This window comes from Akebia trifoliata, chromosome 13 (assembly GCF_017979445.1).
Source record: "Akebia trifoliata isolate Shusen 1 chromosome 13, ASM1797944v1, whole genome shotgun sequence".
Lineage (NCBI taxonomy): Eukaryota > Viridiplantae > Streptophyta > Magnoliopsida > Ranunculales > Lardizabalaceae > Akebia > Akebia trifoliata.
The window spans coordinates 27,566,129-27,588,718 of NC_141387.1; the positions used below are offsets into that span (position 1 = coordinate 27,566,129).

General features: G+C 36.1%; 1 protein-coding gene across 1 annotated transcript in view; it reads right to left on the bottom strand.

The window, feature by feature from the left end:
• The window catches only part of LOC147388174 (alpha 1,4-glycosyltransferase family protein), a 30,288-nt gene extending 9,204 nt beyond the window's left edge, over nt 1-21,084 (bottom strand). The window contains exons 1-3 of the mRNA XM_086420170.1: nt 19,386-21,084; nt 18,599-18,748; nt 9,522-9,656 (exon numbers count right to left, since the gene is read on the bottom strand). Coding sequence (XP_086276296.1) covers nt 9,522-9,656; nt 18,599-18,748; nt 19,386-20,863 — 1,763 coding nt within the window. The 5' untranslated portion in view covers nt 20,864-21,084. The remainder of the gene's footprint in view (nt 1-9,521; nt 9,657-18,598; nt 18,749-19,385) is intronic.
• Nucleotides 21,085-22,590: the final 1,506 nt, after the last annotated feature.

A 22,590-nucleotide genomic window follows, 5' to 3' on the forward strand; every position in this document is an offset into this window, starting at 1 on the left:
ATGCCACAAAAGGATTGTGAGATCATGACCTCCTCATTCAGTGCACAAATTCTTGTGGTTTTAATAACCAAATTGACATAATCATGAATATTTATATTTGCGAGTTCATCTATATTTGGTTTTCTGAATTGGACATTTGGCCCAGCATATGTTGAATTTAACTTTTGTACTTCAAGTGGTTGTTTATTGTAGTTTGACCACATTTTATTATTTTATAATTTCCTAAAATTCAATGTGTTTTTATATAATGTTTCTTTCATATTTGATACATGTCCAACACTACACAAATCATAAAATATTTTCACATTGATAATACATTACAATTTCTAAGCTGCCTGAACTATGCGTAAGAAACTTAAAACCAAAACTTTGGCATTCAATAGTTCTAAGCCGTACTGTTGCAGGACCGTGAATGTTACCCTAGGATGATAAACTTGAGATCAAACTGAATGAACATAAGCAATTCAAATATTAATCATTAGCTCATACATTCATGGATGTGTAAGAGAATCCAAGCGATAATCAAAACAGTCCTAAAGTTTGTCACAATCCTACCATAATAGCTATTCAAATATTAACAATAGATTCCAATGGAAGACAAGTCTTCCTCTAACCTAGGGTTTCAGTTAGATGTTCAAAATAGATTTCTAGGCTCAATTTTAATGTAAAAATAGCCAAATAAGTGGTGCTGATTTGTGGGGGCAGTAAGTTAACAATGTTTGGAGAAATTATAGGCTAAAAAAAGGGAAGGCGATCAGGGTTTTGGGTAGTAAGGAATGATGTGGTTCGAGTAGGGAAGGGTTAGATCGGGTTTTTATGGGTATTAGGGTTAGGTTTCAACGGAGAAAAGAATGTCGATGGAGTTTTGGTTTATAGAGTGGATTGGGTAGGGTGTATGGATGTTTTAGAGGTTCAAAACAGAAATTTAATAGAGAAAGTGAGAAAGAAGACCTTAAGAAAGAAAAAAATGTAAATACCTACCTTGATAGAGAAAACAAATGTTACCTTGGCCTCACTCCAAAATGGCCTCACACCACACCATTAATGGGAATATCAAAGTTTCAATCTCAATTTTATTCATCATTGAAGAAAATTATAGCAAGAAGCAAGTATTCATAATGTTCTCTAAACCCTAAATATAATCTCAACCATCCAACTAAAATAATGATATCCAGTGATTGTAAATAAAACTTAAAATAACTTAAATAAAATAAAAACAGAAATACCATCTATATCCCAATCCCGTAAATTTATTTCCTTTGAATTTTCAGCCTATGAAAACTCATTAAAAAAATCAATATAACGTTACCAAATTGCCACTAAACACCTATACTAACACCATAGGCTAATAAAACATGAAAATAACTTCAAATACTCATCCTAAACACTAAAATAGACTCATAAACATATACTAAATAAAAACATGAAATATGATGACCCAATAAGGATCCAACGGTGTTTGTTCATGTCCATACTCCATTCATCCACAATGAATCTAAGTTTCTTTTCCTCCTTTGGAACAACACTCTGAAGAGTATGCCTATGATGTTCTCATAAACTCCCCTCGGCTAAGAAGAACTCACCTCTAGTGAGATAAAACTGTAATACCTTTCCAATATGTCTGAATCAATCCACTGTAACTCTATCTCTATAATCCATGTGTTATCCTAATCCGGTCTATTTCTCCACTTGATGAGGTATTTTTGATAACTTCTATGTCTGGTGGAGACCACTTGGTGATCCAAGACATTCTCTATTTTTTCATTCATGCGAGACAAAATGGATATTGGAGGTAAATGTTTTGAAAACTAGGATGGTATGTATTGTGGGTCAAGCGAGGGGTCAATGGCTAAATCAGTAATAGGTCTAGTATGATCAGGCGAAATTGGTATTGTTTGGGTAGGATCAAAAGTATGACCTGAGTACGAATTATTAGGTACAAATGTTGGGCCATGAAAAGGAACTAAGTCCTCCACATTGAAGGTCTGACTAATCATTATGTCTGTCAGAAGATCAATGTAATATGCATTGGAACCAAGTTGTTTGAGTATTTTGAATGGGCTAGCACTGCAGGCTTGTAACTTCTTCACAACTCCTTGTTAGAATCGTTTAGGCTTTATACAAACCATTACTGAATCACCTACTTGAAACTCTTTAAACCTACTATGTGCATCAACATATAATTTATATTGTGCATTGCTCATAGTAATTTTTTCTGATCTCAGAATGCAATTCATAAATGTGACGTGCAAAGGACTTTGCTGACTCAGAAGGCCTATGTGATACTACCATGGGTATAAGATATACAGGCTTCTTAGGTTTATAACCATGTATTACTTCGAATGTACTCATGCTTGTGGTCCTATTAGTGGAACTATTATATGCAAACTTAGTTATGGAAAGTAATGAATCGCATGATCTAACATGCTCTCCTACTAAACACCTCAATAAAATTTCTAGACACCTATCGACAACCTCAGTTTGACAATTTGCTTGTGGGTGGTATGCCAATGAAAATTGGAGCCTGGTGCCCATCATATCCCACTATGTCTTCCAAAAATAACTCATGAATCTAACATCTCGGTCAAACACTATGGTCTTAGGCAACCCATGTAAACGAGTTATCTCCTCAAATAACGCATCAGTAGTCTTAGAACAAGCAATGAAGTGAGCCATTTTGAAAAAACGGTCCACTACCACAAATTTAGAATTGTGCTTTCGAATAGTCTTTGGGAGGCCTAACACGAAATCCATGCTGATGCTTTGCCATGGAGAATGTGGCATTGGCAAAGGGATATACAAACCCGTGTTTTGCTTCTTTTATTTTGCATGCTGACATGCCTTACATTCCGTGATAATCTTAGCTACGTCTCACTTGAGACTTGGCCAACAGAAACGATCCTCAATGAGAACAATAGTTTTGTCCCGACCAAAATGACCGGTTACTCCACCTGCATGGAGCTCCCAAACTAGAAAATCCTGTAAGGATGTGCAAGGAACACACAGTCTACCACGTCTGAAAAGAAATCCATCTTGTAAGACAAACTCTCTGTTACTCCTAATCTGATTTCTTGAGACTAATGAATATAACTCTCCAAATTTTGGGCACGTGGGATAATCATCTCTAATATGCTCAAACTCAGTTTCTTCTACATTCATGGAATGCCATAATGCATCCTCGCGGCTCAGTGCATTTGCAGGTTTATTCTCAACTCCCTCATTGTACTTAAGTACAAATGTGTACACTTGAAGAAACTCAGCCCTCTTGGCATGTCTTGGGTTTAACTTCTTCTAAGAGTTGAGGTATCTCAAACCTCATGATCTGAGAACAAAACGAACTCTTGTGGCAATAGGTAATGTCTCCAATATCTCAAGGACTAGACTACCACATAAAGTTCTTTGTCATAGGTGGAGTATTTTTGTTTTGTATCATTTAGTTTCTCACTAAAGTATGCAATATAGTGATTTTCCCAGCTTAAGACTCCACCAATACCTACCCCTAAAGCATCACAGGCTACTTCAAAGACTTTTGAAATGTCGGGGAGGCCCATGACAGGAGCCTCAGTGATCCTTGACTTGATCTCCTTAAATGCCTTTGTTGCGACATTCGTCCATTGAATTCCCCTTTTCGTATGCAACCTGTAATGGGGGACATAATAGAATTGAATCCTTTGATGAACCACTTATAAAATGTAGCTAGGCCATGAAAGCTACGAGCCTCATGAATGTTTTGTGGTTCATGCGATTTCAATATGGCTTTGACTTTCTCGGGATTTGTAGACATCTCGTTAGAGGAAACTATGAAACCTAAGAAGATAACTTGATTGTACATGAACGAAAACTTCTTGTGGTTAGCATAGAGTTGTTCTTTCCTAAAAATACTGCAGACTTGTCTCAATTGGTCTAGGTGTTCTTCCTAAGAGTGGTTGTAAATCAAAATGTCATCAAAGTAAACCACTAGGAACTTACCCCATAAAGGGCCTTAACACCTGCATCGTAACCCTCATAAAGGTCCTCGAGGCATTAGTTAACCCAAAAGGCATGACTAACCACTCATACAAACCATCCTTTGTTTTGAAGGCAATTTTCCACTCATCCACTGGACAAATGCGAATTTGATGGTAGCTACTTTTAAGACCTATCTTTGAAAAGATTGCACCTGCCATCATGTCCAACATATCATTGAGCCTCGGAATTGGAAACCTATACTTGACGGTAATCTTGTTGATTGTTATACTATCCACACACATTCACCAAGAACCATCCTTTTTAGGTGTGAAGAGGGCAAGTACAACACAAGGACTCATACTCTCTTTGATGAACCCTTTTTTAGAAGCTCGTCAATTTGCTTCTTTAATTATCCATGCTCAATAGGGTTAATTCTATAATTTGGTTAGTTTAGGAGTCGCTCTGGGAGCGAGATCAATTGCATGTTGATATCACGTATTGGGGGAAGCTCTTTTGGAAGATCATCCTAAAATTCTTTAATCACTGCTCCACCTGTCTAGGAATCTCCATAATTGAGGCAAGGGAGGCCTCTTTTGTGACCGATGCATAGATGATAGTCTCATCCTTCGTCTCTTTTTCAAGCCCTTTCACATTTATGATATGGATAGACTTTGACTGACTATCCTCTGTGTTGGTTGTTTTTTCTTTCTTTTCCGTAGAAAATTTGGACGGTAAAGAGTTGAATCTGATTTTCTTGTCCTCGTGGGTGAAAGGACATGAATTGGAACGACCAAAGACAGTTCCATCATTGTCGTACAACCAAAGTCTACCAAGAATGATATGACCTACATCTATGGGTATGACATCACACCACAAGGTTTCTTTGTAAGATGAAAATTGAATGGGGACCTGACACCACTGGGAAACTAGGATAGATGATGTATCTACCCATGCAACTCTATAAGGTTAGGGGTGTGGTATAAGAGTTGAGCTTAAACGGGACATGGTATGAGTTGATACAACATTTGTACAACTCTCAATATCTATAATGACTTTACAATTCTTCTCCCCACAATTAATGTAAATATGAAAGATAGAAGTCCTACGCCAGTCATCTGTTTTCTTCTCCTGTACTAGGGCACACCTAAGTACTAAGACTCTTGAGACCTCATCAACGTATGGGGCATGCCTAACACAACCTAAGTGACTATCAGGGTAGTCATAACCTTCCTCGTCACTGGCACCTACCTCAGGATTATATACTACTTCATCAAGTCCAACCTGTTTGCCTTCATCCTTTTTTGCTTCATTTATCAGCAGTGCTTTGTTGGTGTCTCTAGAGGGGCACTGGTATGTATGGTGTCCATAAGCATGGCACTTGTAACATCTTTCTTTGTCATCTCCTTGTTGACACTCACCAACTATGGCTTTTTCTTTGTCATTTCTGACATTGAACGTAGTGCCTGTCTGATTCCAAGGTGGCAGATATCCTAGGTTAGGTCTGATTCCATGAGCAATAGGTCAAAACTCTCGGCCACAAGGATCAAATCGATTGATTACTTGCGATTTCAAATGCCTCTCCAACTCTTGCACCATCTAATAAGCATGATCTAAGGTGCTAATGTCATGGGGAATGAACTCTTTGTGGATCTCAGGACGTAAGCCCATCCCTATATCTAGAGAGAGTCATATGGGGATTTTCATTGATATCGCATCGTATCATGTATTCGTCAAATTTTGCAATGTATTCTTTAGCAGTCATAGATCCCTAGCGAAGTGTTTGCCATTGGTCTAGAAATCTCTTTTGATAGGACAAAGGAAGATATTTCTCTTTTGAGCTTTTCTTGCATCTTAGCCCAATTGACAATAGGATACTCATCAGCTCTCTCAATTGTGCGTTCAACATTAGTCCAATAGAGTTTGGCTTGATCTACTAATTTCATCTTGGCAAACCTCACTCTACGACCTTTAGACATCTCATGCCACTCAAAAAAGTAGTCCATGTTTGATAACCAATCAAGAAAGGCCTTTTGGTCAAGTTGTCCATCAAAGTTTGGGGCCTCAATCTTGACGCTATGCATGACTCTATCATCGGGATCATAAGGATCACGGATCTCAACACACCATGGTGGAGGTAATCTAACCAGTCCTCCACCCTAACCTAAATCTGGACCTCTACCTTGACCTCCAATATGGACCTTAGTGTCATCTAAGACATCAGGTTTGTTCTGTAAGGCAAACTCCAAAGTAGTCAAGCGAACATTGATATTAGTGGTATTTTGAGCCAGACGATTTGAAAGGGTTGTTATTACTCGAGTAAGCTCAGGGAGATCCATTTCGAGGTGGTCACTTTTAACACTACGAGTGGACAGATGCAACCTAAGATTATAGTTTCCTAGAAGTTAATGATATGCACAAGGTAATCTCTATGAATCCTAACCTAATTGCATGACAAGAACCCTAAGTTAAACCTAAGCTCTGATATCAAAGTTGATGTAGGACCGTGAATGTTACCCTAGGATGATAAATCTGATATCAGACGGAATCAATATAAGCAATGCAAATATAAATCATTAGCTCATACATTCATGGATATGCAAGAGAATCCAAGCGATAATCAAAGTAGTCCTAAGGTTCGTCACAATCCCACAGTAATAGCTATTCAAATACTAACAATAGGTTCCAATGGAAGACAAGTCTTCCTCTAGCCTAGGGTTTCCAGATTTCTAGGCTCAATTTTAATGCAAAAATAGCCAAATAATTTATGCTGATTTATGGGGGCATCAAGTTAACAATGTTTGGAGAAATTGTAGGCTAAAAAAAGGGGGGGTGATTAGGGTTTTGGTGGTAAAGAATGATGTGATTTGAGTCGGGAAGGGTTAGGTTAGGTTTTTATGGGTATTAGGGTTAGGTTTCAACGGAGAAAAGAAAGTTGATGGGATTTTGATTTATAGAGTGGATTGGATAAGATTTATGGATGTTTTAGAGGTTCAAAACAGAAATTTAATAAAGTGAGAAAGAAGATGTTAAGAAAAAAAAAGTAAATACCTTCCTCGATAAAGAAATCGACAGAGAAAACAAATGTTACCTTGGACTCATTCCAAAATGGCCTCACACCACACCATTATAGCAATTTTATTCATCATTGAAAAAAATTATAGTAAGAAGCAAGTATTTATAATATTCTACAAACCCTAAATCTAATCTCAACCATCCAACTAAAATAAGGAGATCCAATGGTTGTAAATAAAACTTAAAATAAGTTAAATAAAACAAAAGCAGAAATACCATCTATGTCCTAATCCCGTAACTTTATTTCCCTTGAATTTTCACCCTATGAAAAGTCATTAAAAATCAATATAAAGTTACCAAATTGCGCCTAAACACCTATGCTAACACCATAGACTAATAATACATGAAAATAACCTGAAATACTCATCTTAAACATTCAAATAGACTCATAAACATAAACTAAATAAAAACATGAAATATGATGACCCAATAAGGATCCAACGGTGCTCCTCCATAAACTTCACGTCTAGACTCTGTCCATCCACAATGAATCTAAGTGTCTTTTCATCCTTGGAATGCTCTGAAGGGTATGCCTATAATATCCTCATCACGTACCCTCGCTAATATGGCTACACATTATGGGATTAGTGTCCATTATAGACCTCACGGTTGTGTATCATTGATCCTAGGCAGTGCCAATTACAACAAGAGGACCACAACCATGGTTTAAGTCTTGCCATGTCAGTCTTGCATGGAAAGGGTCATGTTCCAGTTGTGAATCACAAGTCACATTGGATTGAACTTGTCTAGATTGACTTAAATGGATCGGTTGTACCTCATTTGTATCACACTTGTCACATATTCACTTAGATGACTCGAATGTGTCCTGTTGTTTTGTGCGAAAATGCTTTAGAAAATAAAGAAAATGCTCAAATTACTCCTTTGTGACTTGGGTCTTTATCATCCTAATCACCTGAGTTAACTCTGACTCAGCCCTGGATGATAAGGATATTGAGTCCGAGACTTTTCCATGAGAACAACCAAGGTATCAAGATTATCTAACATACCCATAGATGGGCGAGTTAATGGCTATCGACCCCTAGATGTACCAATAAAATGCCTAAGATTAAACATTAAAAATCAAGAGGTGTGTATGACGAATTTTGCCTTCACAAGACTAGGTGTATGACGCACGTAAGTAAGAGGCCAAAGCCTCAATTTAATAAAATCAACTAATTTTTAAAAAAAAAAGAAAATAAATAGATGAATTGACCATGGATAAAGAAATAAATAAGAAAAAGAAGGTCAAAGCTTTTCACCTTTATGACTTACTATAGAGCTAGCATCTAGATGCATAAAGTTAAATATTGGCCAACTATTATGTGATGCCTAGGAACCAAAACATTCGTATTTTATATTGAAGGCTTTATTACTTGTTCTAGAATAATTTTTATTTAGTTCACCTCAATTCAGCAACATATATTACTAGAGTGGTATTATCCCTTTATTGGTAAACTCAAAAAGTAAAACGAACTATATCTTTAGAAAAATAATGATACCAGCGATAATGGCAGTTGATGACTTATTTGAGTGTCCATTAATTTCAAATTTTGGAATATTCTCCCTTCTCACAACCTACTTGAGAGCACTTCTAGTCAACCTAGACCTTGTTTCTTTTAGGCAACATGATTTCAGTTATTATTGTGTAATTTTGGCTCCTTGAATATATTTCATATTGCATTATAATGTATTGAACATTATTGAACCGGCATTTGTTCCTCCAGATAATTGTTTGTTGTATTAGGATGAATTATAATATACATTCTCATTCTTCTGTAATCATTTCCAGAAATATTACCGTGTGGTTCCTTTGAATTTTTCAATATTCCTTTTAACCTTCAATTCACAGTAATTCTATACACTTCCATAAACCTCCACGAACTGTTTCCCTTTTCGATTGATTGAATGGCACCTGATAAATTCAAAACCCAGCCAATAAAGTACAACCCCCCCCCCCCCCCCCCCCCCAAAAAAAAAAAAAAAAAAAAAAAAAAAAAAGAAAAAAAAAGAAAAGATCTTCCAACCCTTTGATAAGTAACTCTTTTTTCAATCTACTTTCAAGTGTTCAAGTCCCAGAAAATTTTGAGCATGTGATTAAATAATTCACATGGGAAGCATAAGAAGAATAGTTGTGGACTTTGATGGAATACTATAAAGTTGTGATGGTGTCATCATTGTGGCACATAATGGCCCAACCAATCTGATGATGATGATGTACATTTAACATGTGTAACAACAAGAGTAACGATTCTGACCAAAAAGTCCGGTATTCAAAATGAATTGTGTAGTCTTAAACTTTCAACCAAAAAACTATGTTTTTCCCTTGGTGCCCAAAAACAAAATCGGTTGAAAGAAGCAAAGAAATAAAATTTAGTGTGATGTAGAGACATCTCATTTACACTAAATAATCCTAAGTTATTTATTTGTCTGCAAAACAAAAACCAACAACCAGCAAAGGCAGCAACTAAAGTACATTCTATAGAAATTAAAGCCAGAAGTACCTGCTCTTCTCGAATGCCATCACAGCACCATTGAAAGAAGTTCTATCCAACTGATTCTCCACGCCAATAGAATTGCTAAGCGAAGACAATGGCTTCAACACTATAATGTCAGAATCAAGATAGAGTCCTCCATATCTGAAAAAGGCCATAACATAAATATGAACATTTCAAATTTTCAGATATAAATTAATGGAATCAATACAAATTATAGCGTAAGTTTTTTTTCATCCAAATCTTCATATCTAACGGATGATTCATATTCAATTCAAAAGAAATGAGCAAGTACTAAGACAGATGGAAATGGATTGTAAAAGCGTAAATCCGGTGAATACTATGTTTAGGAGAACAACATGTCTAATTGTCAGAATAAATCTCAGTTAACATGATCCAATTGCAAAGCTTTACTTATATTTAGAATTGTTAGGAGTAATAAATTATTAGTAGTAGGGGTATATGTGTAATTTCGTTTTTATGTTAGATTTAATGTGTGTGTATATATATATATATATACATATGGGCTGATGGTTAGGGTTGGAGTCACTTTGACTCCTCCCACGTTTTCTCCATTCTTCTCTTCACTCAAACTCTTATTCTACATGGTATTAGAGCACATCGTGAAACAAAAGTTTGATTTGTTTCCTCTATTTTTTTCATCTTTTCTTCTGTGTTTCCTCTTGATTTTGGAAAATCTGATTTTTTTTTTTTTTACCTAATTGAAGCTTACGACTTCATTGGAGTTTAAATCCTTTATGTAGAGGATCATTTTTGGTCGTGAGTGCATATATGCCCTCATGTGATCAAGTCGCAAAAGGATTTTAGTGATTTGGTGCTAATGCGGGTAAGTTTTGTGATTTTTTCAGTGCAGTAGAGATGGTTGCTGCTGTTTGTATTATTTTTGGGTTGTGCGATTTCACCAAAGAGATTTTCCTCTTTAGTATTTTGGAGTTTTTTCGCGAGTCTTGACTGTACGGAATTCTCATCAAAGATGCATCGGAAAATTGTAAAGAAATTCTACTATATTTTTCATTGTTGATTTATGGAGTAGAAAACGATTATGGGGATTTCCCAAGACCTTGTAAGGGTTCAGATGACTTCCGTTGGACTCAATGGAAGCAATTACATATAGTGGTCCAAAGCTATAAAGGTATTTTGAAAGCAAATGGGAAACACAACCACTTGATCAAAGGACAAGCTTAATTCTAATAACCTTGTTGTGATTGATGTATGGGAGCTAGAAGATGCTCGGATTGTGATGTGAATGTGGAACAATATGGAGCCACAAATTAGTGTTAATTTCATGTTTTTTGACACGATTAAGGTGATATGGAAACGAGTGAAGAATATGTACTCAGGATCTATAATATCACTAAACATATGAACTCACACAAGTATTTTTCTATGCAACAAGATGACAAGACAATCAAGCAGATTTTTGCAACCATGATGCGTGTACGTGAGGAATTAAATCAGTATCAACCCATTACTAGTGATATTTAGAAGATGTAGAAACAAAGGAAGGATACTCAAGCCAAAGTATGAGGTTGTTAGGTCTTAAATCTTGGGCAACCAAGACCTCCCATCTCTTACTGATTTTTTTTCCAATTTAAGAGAGCCACGTTATCAGATAGTAATAGTGGTGGTGATCATTCAGCTTTAGTGATTCTTGGAGATCGTAGGGGCCAAGGTCGTGGTAATCATGGTGGTCAAAGGGGTCATGGTAGAAATTCAGGGGGAGGCCAAGGTGGAGGCCGTGGAACCTGTAAGAGCACCTAATGTGGCCTTGATGACCATACAATAGACTATTGTTGGGATTTACATGGTAGACCCATCAAGCTTCATCATTGGCTCATGATGCATATTAGACACCTACTCCTTCTGATCAGATTACAGAGGAGTCTATCCTTCTTTCTAGGGAAGAGAATGAAAGGCTCATTGCTAGATCGTCTTAGTCCCAAGCCTCACTACTGCTACTTTAGCCCAGAAAAATATACATCCACTTGTTTATTGTCCACATCTAGTCTTTGGATCATTAACTCCGATGCGTCAGATCATATAACGGGTAATTCTAGTTTGTTGTCTTATTTTTGTTCTTCTATTTGTCAAAGTGTAAAACTGGTAGATGGTTCATTTTCTAAAGTTTTTGGGTTGGGTACATCTCAATCTCAGCCTGATATTTATTTGTCTTCTGTTTTTTATGTTCCTACATTTCCTTTTAAACTTTTTCTATTTGTTACTTTGTTGACAAGGAAATTGCAATGCTCAGTGACTTTCTTTCCTGATTGTTGTATTTTTCAAGATCTAAAGTCGAGGAAGACAATTGATAACGGTTGTGAAGTAGATGGCCTCTATTATCTAGATCGTGTTTCTACCAATTCAACACTTAATTCATCTACTACTCTTCTCAGTGGCATTGTCAGCTCGATCATCTATCTTTTCGGATTTTACGAAGTTTAATTCCTAGTTTAAGTCGTGAGTCTCTATGTAATTGTGAAACATGCCAGCTAAGTAAAAGTCATCGTGTTTCTTTTCCACCTAGTGTTAGTAATAGAGAGTCTAGTCTTTTTCGTTTAGTTCATTCAGATGTTTGGGGTTTGATAAGAATTACATCACATCTTGATTTTAAGTATTTTGTTACATTTGTAGATGATATTTCAAGAATGACATGGTTGTTAATTATGAAAGGCAGTTCTGAATTGTTTACTATTTTTAAAGCCTTTCATATGAAAATACAAACTCAATTTGGTTTGCCAATTTGTGTTTTACGATATGATAATCCTAAAGAATAATTTCTTGATGATTTGGTATTTATCTTCATTCTCTTAGCATTATCCATCAGTCGTATTGTATACATGCACCTCAACAGAATGGCGTTGCTAGACGAAAGAACCGTCATCTTTTGAAAATTACCTGCGCTTTAAGGTTTTAGATCGATGTCCCCAAAACATTTTGGAGTGAGTCTGTTCTTAGTGCTTGTTATCTCATTAATCGAATGCCGACACCTATTCTTGATGGTAAATCTCCACATAAGATTTTATTTCGTAACAGAGTAACAATCCTTTTCACCTTCCTCCATGAATTTTTGGTTGCATTTGTTTTGTTCATCATTTGGGAGTAGGAAGAGACAATTGAATCCGTATTTCTTGGGAATTCATGTACATAGAAAAAGGTTATACATGCTACAAACTACAGCCCTGCTTTCCGCAAATATTTTGTATGTGTTGATGTTACCTTCTTTGAGTTAGTTCCATATTTTTGTAATAACTCTTCTAATGACTTCACTAATAGTCCTACACCATTTTACGTTCATGTTTCTCCAAGCATTTCATTGCCTGTTTCTGCCATTCATCCTCTCCAGGTATACTCCAAAAGAAAAGTCACTACGACACCACTTGCTCCAATTCCCTCCTCCCATGAAGATCTAGTTCCATCCTCCTCTGAAGATCCATGTCCATTGCTAGTTCTTCCTTCAAAAGAGTTGCCTATTGCTCTTGGTAAAGGTACCCGTTTTTGCGTTACCAGACATCCAATGGTTAATTTTGTTTCATATAATTTGTTATCTTCTTCATTGTATTCTATTGTTTCTTCCATGTCTTTTATTTCTATTCCTACAAGCCTTCAAGATCCTTTATCTAAGCCAGCTTGAAGGACAGCAATGGAAGAGGAAATGATTGCAATGAGGATGGGGAGTATGTGGATCATTTACTACTTCATTGTAAGTTGGCTTCAAAGATTTGGTCACATTTCTTGAGCTTTTTTGGTGTTTCTTGGTGTGCTCCGAAGACCTTCTATGAGCTCATTGTTGGGTGGTTAGCCATTGGAGTGGGTTTCGCGGCTTTCAAGAAAAAACTTTGGAGCTTCACGTCCTTTGCGATTTGTTGGGAGATTTGGAAAGAGAGAAACCTAAGGAACTTCAAGGGAAATGAGACTTCTTTGGAAGGAATTTTGTTCTCAATCTTAGGGTTTATTTTTTTGTGGAGCAAGGTGTTCCAAGAATCAAATGGGGTCTTCTTTGAAGATTTTCTAACAAAGTGAGGTTGGGTGTGTAGCATTGAGGTGTAATTTTGGGTTTTCTCCTGTTCTTTTTTGTTCTTATTGTTGTTGTACCTTTCATGGTCATCTCAATCATGTTTTATTTCAATAAAGATCTTTGACTTATCAAAAAAAGAAAGGAAATAACTGCTCTTCATTGTAATGGGACATGGACTCTCGTTTCTCTTCCACCTAAGAAAAAGATTGTCGTATGCAGATGGGTGTATGTTAAGTTTCAACCTGATGACAAAGTGGAGAGACTAAAGGCACGAATGGTTGCGAAGGGTTATACATGGGCTTATGGCATTGATTTTGCAAAGACTGTCTCCCCAGTGGCAAAAATTGCCTCAGTATGTGTGATTATTTCTTTAGCTACTATGTCAGGTGGCCTTTGTACCAATTGGAAGAAAGCCTTCCTTGATAGTGACTTACATAAGAAGGTTTATATGGAGAAATCACCTTAGTCTGTTGCTCAAGGGGAGATAGGTATGCAAGTTGAGAAAGGTACTCTATGGTTTGAAACAATCTCTAAGAGCGTGGTTTGGGAAGTTCAGTGATATAGTACTTGAGTTTGGCATTTCGAGATGTCAAACAGATCACTCAATCTTTCATTCCCGTTCTACTGGTGAGTTTATTCAACTAATCGTGTATATAGGTGATATTGTGTTGACAAGGTGATGCAGGACGATGAGGGGAGATAAGAAAATGGAATTTGGTTTAGGATTAGGTTAAGGATTTGGGCTAGGAAAGGGTAAAACCAAAAGTAAAATATAATTTTTTTTTGCAATTACAATGGGATAGATGAAAAGTTATAGGGTTATGATTAAAAATTAAGGAAATATGAAAAGTATTAATGAAATAAGGGTTAAAAAAAGTGGGAAAGGATTAAGGGTTGAGATTTGTAGGTTTCAAGAATCAATAATCAAATAAAGAGAAAGTAAACTTTGGACCTTCTAGATGAGTGGTTTACTCGGGTCCAAGCCTGTTGATACACCCATGGATTCAAAGCAGAAGTTGACTACTAATGAGGGAGACTTGTTGGATGATCTAGGCAGGTACAGGAAACTTGTTCGAAAATTGAATTACCTCACTATTATAAGACCGGATACTTCTGCAATTAGTACTATTAGTCAGTTAATGGAAGCTCCTAGAGTACCTCATTGGGTTGCACGCAGCATATTGTTAGGTACTTGAAGGGCTCCCCTGGCCGTGGATTATTGTATAAGGCCAATGGTTATAATCGTGTGGAGGGGTATACAAATGCAAGTTGGGCTAGTTCTTTTGATAGGAGATACACAACTGGGTATTGTACTTTTCTTGGGAGAAATCTTGTGCCATGGAAGAATAAGAAGCAGAGAATTGCTGCTAGATCTAGTTAGAGACCGAGAATAATCTTGTGACATGGAAGAGTAAGAAGCAGGTTGGATAAGCTTTTTAGGGAGTTTCTTTGACATGAAAAGGAAGGCAAAAGCAAATACCAATTGTTGAATTGGGAGTGCATTTGAGTGGATAAGAAGTGGGTGGTTTGGGCTTCAGGAAAGTGGGAGGGCTAAGGGGTCATACAGATGTGGTGTTTGGAAAGGTATTCTTCTAGTCTTGCCACATTTCAAGAGGGGAATTTCTTTCAAGATTGGGAGGGGGGTAAAGTCAACTTTTGGGAGGATGTGTGGTGTGGGGAAAGGTTGTTAAAGGAGCAATTTTCAGCCTTACAAGCAATTTCCAAAAAGAATATTTCTCCCATTTCTAATTTCTTGTTTCGGAACCCAAATGGGTTTTCTTGGGTCCTTGGTTTAGGAGGGTTCTCAACGATTGTGAGATCTCGAAGTTGACCAATTTGTAGGCCTGCATTGATCAAGAATGGCAATACAACGGGTTTGGGCCGATTTTAGCTGAACTTGACCCCGATTACCATTATTCACCTTGAACCCGCACCAATTCGGACTCAGGTTTGATTTTTTTGATCCATCCCCGCCCCTAATAGTTTTTCTAAAACCCACTCCTGCCCCGTCCTTTCAAATGAGCAACTTGCCAACAAGTAAAAGTTGGGGTGCCTATAGAAGCTCTCTCTCATTTTTTTCCTTTGATTTCTATTTTTTTGGGTTTAAGATTTAATATGAGCCTAATCAAAATTATAAACTCCTGAAATTGTTTGAATGAGTGTTATAATGTTTTGGAATGTAGAGATAATAATTGAGCCAAAACTTTGTAATGTTTGAAGGGTGTGTTTTAATCTTTAATTGGGGTGTGATAAATAATTTAAGAAATTGGGGTGCAATATATCGGGGCAGTGCAGGTTCACAAGGCGGGGAATATCAAAACCATCCTTGTCCCGAAACTGTTTAAAAGTGGAAAAACCAAGCCCTATAGGGGAGGTGTAGAGCAAAATTGCCATCCCTAGCATTGATGGAGCACCTTGTGTTGAAAGGGAAGATATGAGAGTATGGTCAACTAATTCGAATAGAAGGTTTTTTGTGATTAGGGACATCAAACATTGAAGAATAGATTTTAATTTTGTTTAATTTTCTATTTTAAGATTTTAATTCTATGTTTCTTTGAGCTTATTTTCATGTTTTACTAGCCTATGGTGTTAATATAGGTGTTTAGGGAAAATTTGGTAATTTTATATAGATTTTTTAATGAATTTTCATAAACCGAAAATTCAAGGGAAATAAAGTAACGGGATTGGGACACAGATGGCATTTCTACTTTTGTTTTATTTAAGTTGTTTTAAGTTTATTTACAACCATTGGATCTCATTATTTTAGTTAGATGGTTAAGATTAGATTTAGGGTTTAGAAAATATTATAAATACTTGCTTATTGCTATAATTTTCTTCAATGATGAATAAAATTGAGATTGAAACTTCGATATTCCCATTAATAGTGTGGTGTGCCATTTTGGAGTGAGTCCAATATTTCTTTCTTCTTCTAATCTTTCTTTTATTTTATTTTTTTATTCTTTTATTTTCTTGATTCTTCAAACTCCTTTCTTGATTCTTGTTTTCTTGAAGTCTTGGATTCTTGATCCTTGATTCTTGATTCTTGAAACCCCTTTCTTGATTCTTGTTTTCTTGAAGTCTTGGATTCTTGATTCTTAATTCTTGATCCTTGATCCTTGATTCTTGATACTTGAAACCTATAAATTTTAACCTTTATCTTTTCTCTTAACCTTTAATCATTCTTTAACCCTTTTCTCCATCATACAATAATTGAAATAAAATTTTCATCTTACCTTTTGGGTTTGCTCTATCCTAACCCAAATCCCTAACCAGATTTCCCCTAAATCCCCTACTTTTCCAAAATCAAATTCTATTTTTCTTATCTCCCCTCATCATCCTGCATCAGGGTTGCATCATGAGTTGGCTCGTGTTAAGTTCTGATTTGTTTCCTCATGTAGCTGTCCGGGTGCAAGGTGCCTTCCAAGATTTCTTTATTTGTTTGGGCAGCAGTGCAGGGAAGGATCTTTACTCAATGGAGAAGAAGAGGTTTCTGTGGTGCAAATTTTTGTTATATGTGCAGAAGGGAGGAAGAGTCAGCAAACTACTTGTTATTGTATTGCTCAGTGGCCAAGGAGGTTTGGTCACATTTTCTTGGTCTATTTGGGGTGGAGTGTAATTTGCCTTGGTCAGTTAGCACATTGTGGGAGTCTTGGATGCAGTTGGGTAAGCCTTTTCAGAACTCTAAGAGAGTGTTGTGGACTATAACTCCGTTTGCTATTTCTTTGGATATTTAGAAGGAACACAATAGTAGATGTTTTGCAGGGAAAGAGTAGCCAACTAGTGCAGTATCTTTTCTGTTATGGGTTTTCTTTTTTTTCTTGGAATAAAACTTTTAAGGATTTCCTTGTCCGTTGGAAGAGGTGTAGTATTTTGGGGAAGTAATTGACCATCTTGTGGGTTGTTCTTTTCTTGGTTACCTCAACCAGATGTGTTTTTTACTTATCTAACAAAAAGTAAAACAACAAGCATTTGCGTAATTCTCCAACAATCACTAGTTACCTTTATTAGCACATATGAGGACTTTACAAAAGATTTGAAGTGTCAATAGAATTTTTTCATCTAGATAACTCAGATTCCATAAAATATACATATCTCGGCACAAATGTGAGTTTTTGGTAAATTCCCCCTTTTAGTCAAAATTACCGAAGTACCCTTGAAGGAAGAGGAAAAAAACTTCAGAAAATTTATCCATTACCAAATATTGAGGATAACATCATTTATGAAGCTAGTTTTAACAAATAAAAACATCCAAAACATTTTTACAAAGGCCCCTAAAACCTTTTCCAGGCAAAAAAAGAGGAAAAATTGAGCAAAATTGGAATTGCTTAACGGCCAATTTGATGGCAGTGTGGCCTATTCATCACCCAAAAGAAACCCAACCAGCAAACAATAGCTAATTGGCCACTTGAGTATTTAGGCAGAAACTTTTTTTTGGATCAATCCCCCCCCCCAAAAAAAATAATAATAATAAATAATAATAATAATAGAGCCTGTTTCAGCATATTAAATTTTCCAAAAAATTCGAAGTTAAGCAACCACAAATCAATAATTTACATTTTTTTCTTTTTACAAAATATGTATTATTTTTACTTTGAAAGTGATTATTTTAGTTTTAGGAACTCAACTAAGTTTCTATTTTTGTAATCACCCTATTCTAGAAGGGTGAAAAAAGCATAAATAGGACCCTCCAGACATCCTAGATGCAACTAATTACTTCAACACAGAAACACTCACATAACACCCTCTCTTTATTCACTTTCTTCACTTCCATTTTTTTTCCTTTGGTTATTCCTTGTAGCTCTCTCAACAACTTTTATTTAGTATAACTTTCATTTATATTATATTGATAATAGAAGCATTTACAATGTAAAGTCTATAAAGAGAGCATGACTTAAAACAACACTAGAAAGAAACCATGCATAGAAAATCTCTTAACAAAACAAAAAGATGAAGGACCAATACTCACTTACAGACATTAGAATAACACTACCAATGAACGAGTAAGCAAACTGGAGAGTAACAGAACAAGTGACGGATTAAGGAAACTTACTTGTAAAGAGCGGCAAGGCGGACAAGCTCACTATAGTGGACAGAATAAAATTTTGTCTTCCTCCATTCATACCACACTGATGCAAATACCTGAGTGGGGGTATTCTTCAGCATTTCATCAAGATTTGGCATGGCAACAGCAACTTTGAAGCTAAGAAACCAAAAACCATATAAGCTGTTATTCAAGCATTTCTTGAACTTCTACAAATAAATTCTAATAAAAACAATGCATAAATTTCTTTTAGACTCATCACAATATTATTTTTTTCCACAGAAATTCTATTTTATTCTTCTTTTATCTACATATTGAAGTCCAACACAATTCCTTTCATGTGGGATGTTCTCACACTTGCAATCAGACGTTCAATATAAGCTGTTATTCATACTACACTGTAGTGAGCTAATAATGTTATCCAAGCATTTCTTAAACTTCCACAAAAAAATTCTAATAAAAACAACGCACAAATTTCTTTTAGAATCATCAAAATATTTTTTCCACTCAAGTTCAATCTTATACTTCTTTTAAACTGTTTGTTATTTCTTTGAAGATTTCGTATTTAAATAGGATCATGTGATCGATTTAGCTAGTTAATTATTCTAATTATTGTTTCCTCTGCAATTCTTGTTAGGTTCTCTGATCTCTACCTCCACAACACAATTCATTTTGTTTTTAAATTGAATTCATATTATATTTATCAATAACCCCAGGATTAAAAAAACTTTAACCAACCCAAATTACAACAAATTAACAATACAATTCACACAAAAAGATGTGTTAGAGAGCATACCCATCCTTCACGAAGTCTTTAAAGAAATCAAGCTCAATTGTTTCAGAGAAAACCACAACACATGCATCTGGATGGTGGAACAGAAAACTTTCAAGGCCTCGCTGATGTCGAACACTATACATCCATGGTGGAGAATTCCATACCATAAAGACCCTCATTGAACATATTCCTTGCCTAAAGAACTCCTCCATGAAATCAGAAAAAGATAGATGAGGACCCAAACCAGGAAAATAACCCCATCTTCGGCCATCAGCATACTTGTGCCCGGACAACTCAGATTTTATCTCTCCTTTGGAATCCGATTTCTTTGTGCTACTTTTTCTTTGTTGACCGAATTCACGAATAGAAAAATCCGCAACCTTTTCAACACCACCATTCACATTATTGAGTCGTAACGGCCCCCTCTTGCTTCTCTCATAGGCCGAGATCCTTTGTTCTTTCGAAACATTGATACCAATCTTCTTACCATTATCGTCTAAAGTTCTACGTTCCACCCTCTTAACTTCATTTCTTCCTCTGCCTGTAATTTCCTCATCTTTCACTCCACTCGCCTTCTTAGAGACGGATCCATCACCAACTCCGCCTGAATCAAGCTCATTGGATTTCTCTACAATTCCATTGGGTTTCTTGACAACAGGCCGAACTTTCTGAATTTCGTTCAACAATGCCTTCTGCACGATTTTATCACCTCTTGTAAGAAATGTCAAGCCGACCCCATCGGGATCTTGTAGAAGGGGATTATTCAATGGATTTAAAATCTCCAAATTCGATTTGAACATCCTATCTCGCCTTAAAAAATCACCTTTTTTCTCAAACCAATTCGCCCAACCTTCCCTCAACGCCGAATCTCCACGACTCGTCTTCAACAACAATGCATCCTCAATCCCCTTAATAGAATCCAATTTACTTCGAACATCTTCGTCAACTGGTTGATCATCCGAACCAAATGCAATCTTACTCCGATCCTCCGATTTTGACGAAAAATCAAAACTTGAATAGTCTTCCCACGCATCGACCAAATGCTTATCAAAGGCTCGACGAATTGCTCCAACAACATGATCGTAGTAATAACCCGATCGCCTACTACTACCAATCCCATCCAATTCAGATTCATCTTCAAGTTCAACTCGTCTAATAAGCTCCTCTTCGTCAGAAACCCTAGATTGATCATCATTCTCTTCTTCGATGACATCGAGTTCATCAATGCGATCATCCTCGTTGTTACCCGATCCGTCATTTTCGACGTCTTCGAGTAATGGATTGGCATCGATTTCGTCTGTAGAATCTTGCGAGGATTCAAAATTAGGGAAAGATTGAAACCCTGATTTTGAGGAGAAAGGTTGAGATTGAGATCTTCGATCGAAACCGAGACGACTGTGGAGAACTGAGACTGAGAAGAGGAGAAGGAGAGCGGCGAAGATGGCGCAAATGTGTGCACCGTAACGGGGCCGTCTCCTGTTACGGAGAGTTCTCAGCATTTTTTTCTTCAGATTCCGTCAAAGATAACGGAAATCATGAAACCTGAGAGAATTAAAGAGTTGCGTTCAGACTCTATATGAACTGGAGAAAGCAAGTCGGTAAAGTAGAACCGGTACTCAAACTGTATTGTCAGTACTCAGGATTGCGAATTCGAGGATGCGAATAAATCGAGTCCAGTAGTCGGGTTTGTGCAAAGAGAAATTCTATCGCCACACCAATTCTCAGTTATAACGTACCAATCCTTTTTGAAATTAAGTAGGTACTTAAGCTGTAGTGAATACTTAGGATTGTGAATTCGAGGATGCTAATAAATCGAGTTCGATTGTCGGTATTGCGCAAAGAAAAATTATATTGCCACACCAATTTTAAGGTACAATGTACCAATCCTTTTTGAAATTAAGTAGTTATTTACCCTCATTTTAACATCTCATGTCGTCCATGGCGAACTCTAGTTGTCTTGGACAAGTCAACCCATTTTGGACGAGACACATTTTAATTTGCTTGATAAAATAATTATAAATTTTTAATAAAATAAGTAGATTAGAACATGTTTAGTAATAAAATCATGTTTTATCAATGTAATAATTATTTAAATTTATTTATTTTTTTATTATTTCAATCAAGATCTACAAAATCTTAATTGACTCAGGCGAGATTTTCAAAATATCATTCAAGATATCTCGTTTATCTTGCGAGATGATGTGAATGTTAAGACACCTTGTATATATGTATTGTTACTGAACAAAACCGAGATGACCTAGGTTTCGAATGAGACTTAAAACCATGATTTACTTATGTAAATGGTGCTGATGGATGCAATAAGAAGAGGTGATGTAGCATGTTGGAAAAGAGGACAAGTGTCTTATGTTACACATGGTGTAATGCCCTGCAATGCTAATACAAATCCTCATGTCAAATTTTGAGGGTGGCTCCTCGAGATTTTGGCATAGTCTTCTCTGTTTATGTTAGCATTTCACGACACAACTAATAACTGTTAACCCTTATATAAAATATTATATATATATATATATATATATATAAATGAATAGAATAGCAGCAGAAGTCAAATGTACAACTAACACGAAATGTAAAATTAAAGTGCATATGGTGTAACAATATTTAAGATTTTCAAAAAATAAACTCCCTCTAACATGAACCTAACACTCAACCCAAAATCTATATACATCCTGAATGAATTGACTTTTAGTGAGTGTAGTCTCAATCCTCACCAGGTAACAAACTTTGGTCGTTTATGTGACTAACCAGGTACTCCTCATTCGTCGACTTCACGCTCGCTTCGACAACTACAAGCTCTAAAACTAAAAAAAAATGAATAGATAATGATGAGTAACAATGGTTACCTAGTAGCTAACAAACAATTCTCACTAATAACCTCTCCTAACATGAACAAGTACGCATTCTTAATCATTTCAATACATGCATAATTTTACAATATAAAACTACGATTAACTGGTACATATAGTCAAGGATGAACATCTAAACAGTTAAAATTCACATCAATCACTAGTACTCGTACTATAACATTTTCCTTTTATACAATTCTACTTGATAAAATTTAAACAATAAACATGCTTTTCGTTTTATAATTCAAAATAAAATAATAGATACATAATACACAACAATAAAGTAATGTAATTAGAGAATTGAGATTCTATGACTGAATTGCTCTCAATTGGGATATGATACTCCAATCCTTTACTAGTTT